This window comes from Alligator mississippiensis, chromosome 4 (assembly GCF_030867095.1).
Source record: "Alligator mississippiensis isolate rAllMis1 chromosome 4, rAllMis1, whole genome shotgun sequence".
NCBI lineage: Eukaryota > Metazoa > Chordata > Crocodylia > Alligatoridae > Alligator > Alligator mississippiensis.
Genome location: NC_081827.1, coordinates 210325022 through 210334719, shown reverse-complemented (window position 1 = coordinate 210334719; position 9698 = coordinate 210325022). Strand labels below are relative to the sequence as shown.

The 9698-nt window shown below is 39.2% G+C and overlaps 1 protein-coding gene across 6 annotated transcripts in view; it reads right to left on the bottom strand.

Annotated features, from left to right (window-relative positions):
* Window positions 1-1191: 1191 nt before the first annotated feature.
* The window catches only part of GPR155 (G protein-coupled receptor 155), a 49328-nt gene continuing 40821 nt past the window's right edge, over window positions 1192-9698 (bottom strand). For 4 of the 6 annotated variants that reach the window (XM_059727272.1, XM_059727273.1, XM_059727271.1 and 1 more), the window contains 3 exons: window positions 7699-7763; window positions 6398-6535; window positions 1192-3210 (listed from right to left, as the gene is read on the bottom strand). In XM_059727272.1, the coding sequence (XP_059583255.1) occupies window positions 2988-3210; window positions 6398-6535; window positions 7699-7763 (426 nt within the window). In that variant the 3' untranslated portion in view covers window positions 1192-2987. The other 2 variants (XM_059727275.1, XM_059727276.1) reach the window with 2 other exon arrangements.

Sequence of the window (9698 nt, the reverse complement as noted above, 5' to 3'; positions counted from 1 at the left end):
GAAAAAAAATAAAGGAAAGAACTAAAAGAAATTGGTAAGCAAGTTTAAGTGACCTCTAGGAGGCAACCTTAACACACATTTAGGTTAGGAACACCAGGCAGTTGAGAGAGACTTTAAATAGGTCACTGGAACTCATTACCTAGTGTGTTCTACTGTTGTGAAAGCATGTGCGAATTAAAAGTTTCTTCCATGGTTTCTTCAATAAGTTACAGGAAAAAAAGGTTAAACCTCAGCGCTTCACAGGACGGAGCAACTGAATTGGTGGAAGTGTATTCTGGACATATAGGTTCCAGTTTATAAATTAGTCCTGTCATTCCAAGCTAATCAACCTGAAACAGAGAAGAGCCTAATACATCCTTTCAGCTCTTTAACAATAAAAGTCCCCTAACATCTGAATGAATGGGAAGTGGGCACTCAGGCTATTTTAAAGGCTTCCACACCACAGGGAAGCAAGTACCTGCCTTCCTGTCATGGGGGCTTACCAGCTTTCAAACGCTGTCTAAAATCTATTGCTCATTTTCTAGTGGTGCCGAGTGTGCTCAAAAATAAAATAAGTATCTTGAATTTAATTTACGGTTTCATTAAATCAATTAATTAACTATTGCAGACTATGTAATTGGATGATGGTATAGTATCAACGGTCACAATATTGTAACTCATTTATTAATAAGATGATGATTTCCACTTCAATTAAAGAGAACAACGTAATAAGGAGCTTTTTCCTTAGAGAGTTTTGGAATTTTTTCCTCAGAGATTGATTATTTTGCATGTAAACCTGGGGTAGACTGGATGCATCATAAAAAGGGGGGAAAGCAGGACCATTTTAGATAAGGAAAAGCAGGGAAAAGATGACTGCTTGGTTGACAACACACTTCCAAGAAACTAGCCATAAGTCATCAAGTGGATTATTTAACAAATGCAGAAAACCAATCAAAAGGAGCTTAGTCCCAAAATATTTCATAGCTGGTATGTCAGTTATTCTCCATTTGAAAGAGATCAATTCACAGTAGGTCCTCCAGCCAATTAAAAAGATGCACTGATAAAATCCATTGTGAAAACAAAGGGCAAAAACTGGGATTGCCAAATCACTAGTATAAGAGGACCCTCAAAAGGACAGAAATAGTTCGTGCAGTGTTTACCTTACAGGGGTATCCCATCACATTTTACAACAAAATATTCAGAACTACCAGATAAAACAACTCCAGATTTATTGAGAATCTGCAACATTTAGAAGCCAGTTATAACCACTGCTTCCATATATATAGTGTATGTGTATATATGCATATATATTCCAAATTTCTTCCGAAATAGTTTAACACATCTGTTTTCAGCTGTTGTAATGTCACAAGAGTAAAGCATCCATTTTATCTGTGGCATACACTAAGCCACATTACTATAAACTTCAGGTTGTTTGGTTATCAAAAAAGGTAAAATACGCCAGTTTGTACAGCACACAGCAGTACATTGTTTGCATCTATGCATGCTGCAGACTGATGTGCAAGAAAGACTACATGTTTGTCAGCAAAAGGATTTGGTTTCTCATGTCAAAGAAAAAATTCCTTAAAAAAAAGATTTGAAGGGAAATTTTCATACTTGGCTACTCTGCTTAAGTAAAAGGTTATTTTGTGGGTCCCCCCCAGTTGCAATGTTGATTAAAAGTCTAGTGGAAATAATTTAGTATTGGTCTGGCAGTTTTAAAAGGGCAGTAGTTATTCTGTACATCGATTCTATTTTAGCCATTTCAAAATATTTCAGATAATATGGATTCTCAAACTCCATTTTGTATATCGAAAAGATACAAACAATGCAGAGCACTATTTGAAACTTTTAGGGAGATATCCGAGTCTTAGAAGAATTTGTTTACCTTATATCCATGAAAGAAATATTTGGCAAGAAAGTTAATATTATTTTTTTAAATCCTTAGAAACTCTAAAATCATGTTCAGAAATTCCATAAGTTTTCTTTAGATAAATTTAAAAGTCAGAGCATCTAGTTTAAAAGTTTTTATACTTTGTTAAATGTTCTGGACCTGATTTGCATAAATACCCACTGCTTCAACTCTCCAAAGTAGCTTACTACCTCCAGATTTTGAAAATGAAAGACTTGATACTCAGAAGGAATGAATAATCTGATAATCATTCTCTTTTTACAGAGTTACATGCATCAAATGGAAAAAACACCCTGGATAACAAATTGTTTAAAATTAGTTCCATCTTTTTTTGTTTCTGCACATGTTTTGTCTCTTTCAGACTTGATTAATTTGTATAAAACCAGGATCTTTGTTGTTATTTGTTCAGCTGCTAATTTCTGCTCCTAATCCTTTGACATAAATCATATTCACAGCAATTATGTCATTAAAAGCAAAGGATTCCATGTTTATGGGAGGAATAAAATACCTAAGCTAATAAATAAACAGTTGAGCAAAAGTTCCTAATTTTTATGCAAGTGTACAAAGTGATTAGAAGAGGAAGATGGTGGAAGGGCAGTAGAAGGAAAGACTGGCTCCATTAAATCAATGGAGAAACTCATTGAAACTATCTTAACTAACGGTCAAGACTCACCAGAGTAAATGCATAAAACATGGTAAAATACAGAATATAATCCCACTAGAATGCATACATTTTCTATATGGCACTGGCAACTATCAGCTGTTTCACTGATATTGTTCGTGGATATAATGAGGGAAGGAATCTTTTAACTCCTGTTTGTTTTGTTCAAACTGGAAAAATAGCTGATGACAAGTATCTTCTACTGGTTTAAGTTACGTTATTTAACATAGATGTTGGCGTGAGTGAGCATTCAAAGAAGGTCATTAGCTATAGTTTTTTGGGAGTGAGAGACAGGCAGAACCAGCATTTCTTATGCATTACAAGTGAGAAACAGAATTCTGCAGGAATCAGAAGAAACAGAATGCATCAGGTGTCAGCAGTCAGAGCAGGGGAGATGAACTTGCTTGCTCTTGATTCTCTTTTGAGTACTTGCCCAGGTTAGTACCTCTCATTCACAGCAGACCTCTTACGAACAAAGCGGTAGTACAAGTACTCATCCCGAAATTCAAATTCGCTGGTAATATGCTGGACAACTCCTCCTTTCACCAGTCTGTCTCCGTACATCACAGCTTCACCACGGTCAGAGGCAAGGCCAACTTGGATAAGCCAGTTCACCAGGTCACAGCCAAAGAAGATACCAGTTGAGATCTTTGCACCACACCTGTATGTCAAAGGAAGGATTCACCCATATGTTCTGTAAATCTGGTATCACCACTGCACAGTGGGGGAAAGCAAGGAAAATAGGGGGAAACAAGGAAAGACAGCATGATAGTTAAAAGTATGTTAGAAGGGAACCTGCAAGTTTTGTATACTAATGGGTATACTATGGCCAATTTTCAGTACCTTATCCTATAAAACACCTCAGTAAAAAAGCAAAATGCATGCAAAGTTGTTATGTCTGTGAGAATAAGCTTAACTTAAAGAGCAATTTTAAGAAACCACACAAACACACTAATAATATTTATTGGATACTTACTTCAAATGTATTCATTAGCATGACCACTTCTGTAACAAAATATCTGATTTAATTACATATAGTGTGCCAGTAGCAATAGCTGTTTGGCTACAATTTAATGCCCATCTATAAAACTTTTCTTTCCCTGTGTGTGGTCATGGATGGACTTTCTGTATATTGTAAGTAAGTAACTTAACTGGCTTATTCAGCTAAGTATTTGCCAGAGGAGAACTACTAAGAATAACGTAACATTTAGGACAAGACTGGGTTAATTTCCATCATGCTAATGAGGCAATACTACTGACTTCTAGCTAGTACTTTAAAAAGTATTATTCAGAAATTTACCTTTAGCAATGAATGTTTCTGGTTATCTAAAATCTGTTCTATGGAACCCAAGTGCAGGGTTTCTGAAGTTTGAGCAAACAAAGATGATTAACAGCTATACGAGACAGCAACAGCCAAGGAACATTTTTATATTTTAATTAGAAACAAATAGTGAAAACAAGGTAAGGTTGTTAGCACCTAGTAGTGGAGCAACAAAAGAAGAAATATATTACAAACATAGTATCACAGAAAAAAGTATCTTTAAATCAAAGAGAAATGAGTGAGAAATTAAATGAGTGGATATTCAGAGGTGCAATAAAAGGATGCACATTATGTTCTCACAAATGGGAAAAAGGTTGGAAACACTGCTTGACAATGTGTAATATCCAAATACAAAATAAAATAACCCAAATATTTGATTCCAAAAATAGAAATTAAAAACCAAAAAATGTATATTACATTTCTCTCTGTTCTGTAGTAATCTGTTCCATCATTTAAACTGTCTGTCCAGCTGCACTTTTGTTTGGAGAGAAAATGTTCTTAAACTGAATTATTGTCAAATCCAATTAGTTGACAGATGACTGAAACAAAAACTAAAGAAACAACAATTTTCAATAACGAGAAGGATAAAAAGTTTATCTTAACGGGTAGTTATAACGCGTACCTCATCTACTTTATAAAACTATTTCCTGGTGAGCCATATTTTGCCTCTGTGTAGATGAAATAGGCTCAACAGACTGCCTTCCTTCCCTTTCCTTACAAGTTGCTTATACGTCACAGGAAAATCCAGAAGCATCTTAATTAGAACCATTCTTTATTTGTGACAATACAATGGATATTATATAGAACAGATTTTTTTCTTGCTGCTTTTCCTCCAATTCCATCCTAACTCTCTCCCGCCTCAACACTGGAAACTATAATCCTCAATTTGGGGCATCATAATGTATTTCTGAAAGCTCTGAGAGATGTCACAGACTAAGCAACACGAATGTGCGAACTTGTAACTGGCAAAGAAAAAGTCCTCACCACGGTGAGATTCCTTTTAAGGGTGCTGCACAATATTAGTATTATTAGGTATGCAAACACCTACATGAGTCACAAGGTAAACCCAGGGATTTCACAGAGGAAATCATAGTGTCAAAAACATGTCTGATATGCTGTGCTCCAAGTTCTTTGCAAAAGAACAACTGCTCTAGTGCAGAGGCTCTCAACAGAGGTGCTGTGGCATTGGTGCCACCTCAGCCATGTTGAACTCTTCCTGCAGCCCTTCCTGGTCTGAGCCCACACACTCCTGGAAACAGAGGAGTGTCAGGCAGGTGGGACTGTCCTCTACCCCTCTGTTCCTGGGAGCAGCATGTGGGGTTGGGCCGGGAAGGGACTATAACAAGAGCACATGCTCCAGCTGCAGACCCTTGTGCTGCCTAGCCAGAGGAGCCAGGTTGGGATGCAGCAGCCCTGTGAGACACCCAGCCGCAGGAGCCAAGTTGGACTGGAGCAGCCCTGTGCACCATGTGGCCGTAGAAGCCAGGTGTGGGGACCCAGGGCAGGTAAGACCACCCTCCTTTTCTCCCCAGGGGCACAGGGGAGTTTTGCCTAAGACATGAAAGTCATTAGTTACATCTCCTGCCTACTTTAAGTTTATCAAAAAACCCTGATACAGGCTGGAGTGTTGCAGCAGCACCCTGGTTGAGGACCACTGAGAGAGGTGGAGGTAATACAATAGTGGTTCTGAACCAAGTGTACTACCAAATTCAAACCAGTTGTGGAGGGATGCCCTGACTCTAAAAAGGTTGATAGCCACTGCTCTACTCTTCCTCCATAATCAAAAAGGGAGTGGAAGCTAAAAGCTGGCATTTTCCAAGGGGTGCTTGGAGTATAACAAGGTTGAAAACCACTGCCTTAACACCTGAAAAAGTTGGGATTAGACTCAAAAGCTTTTGCCCCCTGCAAATACTCTGAGGTTTGGTCTATGCTGCAAAGTTTTGCAAGCACAGGCACACTGGCTAGAAATGAGGAAATATGACATCCCCTGACCAGTATAGTTAAATGAGTAAAAACCTTGATATCAGCTCATTTAGCTTAGCTTGTATTTTTTGGAAAGCAGTTTAACTGAACTGGCAGAAAAATCCGTTTTGCCAACATATGCTGCATCTCCACTAGAGGGCTCTTCCAGAACAGCTATAGCCTTAGAAGTTCCCAACTGAAGAAGACAATCTAGTAATAAAACCACCTTTTAGAAAACAAAACCAAAAGCAGGACAGAACTAGAAAAGAAGATCTATATTTAAACACACACAATACTGCTTCTAAACTCAACATTCTTTGAAGTCTGGCAGAACAAGGCTCTTCGGTGTAGTATTTGTTGGGTCCAATTTTCAGGTAATTCTACCTAAATGTAACAATATGGCTACTTGTATAAAATCCAGGTATGAAACACTTGCCTAAAATTACATTCTCAGTCTTCAAATTGATGTATCCTTTCAGGGAAATGCTGCATTATTACTGCTATACTATGGTCTCTGAACATTCTAATGCAGTTTACACAAACTTCTCCACAGGATTAGACTCACCTTCTGTCTTTGACAATGCTCCTGACACAGTGATCTCTATGATAGCGAACAAACTGTTGGCATGTCATTCTGATTTCCTCAGGAACAGAGGAATCTGTATGTTCTGCTGTTGTTCTACCACCCCAGAGGAATTCAAATCTGAAAAGTAATTAAAAAAAAAAGTAAAAAAAACCAACAACTGGTACTTTAAAAAGAAAACATAAAAACATGTAGAACTCAGACAAACTTTCTCTAAGCTATTTCTGTCATCAGTACTGTGCATAAAATTGTTATCTCTGTGGCCCCCTCTACACATTACATTTATGCTATGAGTAACGTACCAATCATGGCATAAATGGCAAGGAGACTACATGCGCACCCAATTTAAGAATAACATGGAAAACCAGCCATAAAATGTTCTACATATAACAACAAATATTTTTATGGCCAAGGTATGGTGCCTTAAACTGAACGTAGCAGGTCAGGGCTGGGGTTGACAATCAGCTGATAGTCGGTTCCAGTCAGGGACTACACTGGTGTCTCGAGACTGCAATTAACCAGTAGCCAGTGACATTAGGGCAGGACCAGAAAACTGTAGTTCACTATGGCTGCTTGCACATGTTAAAAAAAAATGCATTTTACCAGAAGCATTAGCATGTTATATCAACCTGGCTCTGAAGCATCTGTAGAGATAGGGCACTTCAGCAGGGCTTTTTGGCATTTTTAGCTAAAGCTGAGTCAATCAGCTTTTAGATAAAACCATCAAAAAGCTTCACTAAGGCACTAGGCAGACAAGATTCTTTGGGTAAATCTGGTATCTTTTATCAGACCAACTAAAATAGTTGGAAAAATTCTACTTTGCAAGCTTTTGGGTACAAACACCCTTCTTTAGACAGAGGGAGAGTCTGAAGTTGTTTTGTGCTCTTCCTGGATGAGGTAGAAGGCAGTATCTCATGCTGAATGCAGGTCAGCAAAAATGCAAATGTGTGGCAGTGAGGGTCAGAGGAGGTGAGAGAGACACTAAAGCACCCAATCTTTACAGAAACTGCAGAGCCAGGTTGAAGTAATTCACTGCTTCTTCTGGGCATGCACAAGGCTCAGCACAGGAACACTAAGTTTAAAGTAAAGCGCTGGTTTATTTACTTGTTTTTAAATGTCTGCAAGCAGCCTTTGTGCACTGAATTAGCCTAATACAAAAAGGGAGGAGAGGAAGTGTGGAGCAAAAGCTGAAATGGAGGTTGACATTTTAGAAAACCAATAACATTTTATAACTGTCTTTTGCATTTACTCTGCTTAGATAAATGTTTAAAGATTCAGTTTACCTTCTTTTGAATGGCAGAATGATTAGATGTTTATCTAAACCAAAGATACCAAATGAAATGAAGCCCTGAAAAAAAAACCACACACACACAGAAACGTCAGCATGATAAACCTAGAACCAAAAGCCTAAAACAGACAGACAGGTACATACATAACAAGCTGTCCAAGAGCCTCTCAAAGAGTTGGTAAATTTACTGATTAAGATAAGTATCTCACATGATGCTACAAAACACAGCAAAATCCTTCCAGAGTCTGCATTCAAGGACCAGTTAAAATAATGGGAACAATAAGCAGATAGCAACTTACTTGCAAACAGGAGGCATTATATAAATAACTTGCAGAGCAGAAAATACCATGCTATAGAAGCCAAGGATGAGTGATTTGTTTAAAAAAAAAAATCACCAGCTGTTTCTAGCAAACTTGACATGCATCTCATTTGATCAGATCTCCATCCAAAAGTCTTGTAAACTGCCAGCATTTTTCCCCTATCACTGTAGATAACCAAGAGATCTATCTATGTATATACACGCAGATATGACCCTCTTATCAGGCTTCTACATCAGTCCAACACAAGTAACATCAGAATCTCTTCTCAGATAATGAAGCAACTAACTTATGACATTAAAATGATCAATTCAGGCTGGAAAGGATTTTTTTCTTGAAATGTAACTTCTTCAATTTATACGTTAGTAAAATAATACTGAAGACATTTAATATAATGGTATTTTGATTATACATTTTAAACAGCTTATCAAAGCAGGGCAACAATATGAAATCTGACACATTTAAACCAGCCTTTGCAAGCAAATTATGGTTCTGATCTGCAATCTGCTAGCTCCTTCTGGGAAGCATCATCTGCCATCAGCTGTTATCAGTGTCAAATGTTAACTGACACCATGGAGAGCTGAGGACATTTTGCAGCTCCTAGGAGGCACTAGCACTAGGTGGAATTACCTTCCATTTTGGCTCCAAAAGCATTTCATATAATTCCATCAATGTTTTCACCACAGCATCTGGTGAGCACAGGAGGAAAATATTCCTAAATCAGTTCTTGCCATTTTAGCCAAATGACAGCTACTAGAAAAGAGTAAGAGGGAGACCTCAAAGCCACAAAAGCCCGAGGGCTTCATAGACACAGATTTCATAGACATTAGGGCTGGAGGGGACCTCGGAAGATCATCGAGTCCAGCCCCCTGCCCAAAGGGCAGGAAGTCAGCTGGGGTCATAAGATCCCAGCAAGATAAGCATCCAGTTTCGTCTTGAAGGTGTTCAATGAAGGCGCTTGAACCACCTCCGGTGGCAGGCTGTTCCAGACCTTGGGGGCTCGGACAGTAAAGAAATTCTTCCTTATGTCCAGCCTGAAGCGGTCTTGTAGTAGTTTATGACCATTCGACCTCGTCATCCCTTGGGGCACTCTGGTGAACAAGCGTTCCCCCAGATACTGGTGGTCACCCCTGATAAACTTGTAGGTGGCCATCAGATCACCCCTGAGCCTGCACTTTTCCAGGCTAAAGAGCCCCAGGGCTCTCAGCCTGTCATCGTAGGGTCTGCTTCCCTGACCTCTGATCATGCGCGTGGCTCTTCTCTGGACTCTCTCAAGCTTCTCCACATCCTTTTTGAATTGTGGAGCCCAAAACTGGACGCAGTACTCCAGCTGCGGCCTCACCAAGGCCGAGTACAAGGGGAGAATGACATCCCGGGATTTGCTTGAGAAGCATCTATGGATGCAAGCCAGCGTTTTGCTCGCTTTACTAGCCGCAGCATCGCACTGTAGGCTCATGTTCAACTTGTGGTCAATGATGACCCCCAAGTCTCTTTCTTCCATAGTGCTAGCCAACATAGCACTGCCGAGCCTATAAGGATGCTGCGGGTTTTTCTTCCCAAGGTGGAGAACCTTGCACTTATCGGCGTTGAACACCATCAGATTCTCATCCGCCCACTTGCTGAGCCTGTCCAGGTCAGCCTGGATCACCCGCCTGTCTTCTGGTGTGGATGCTTGTTA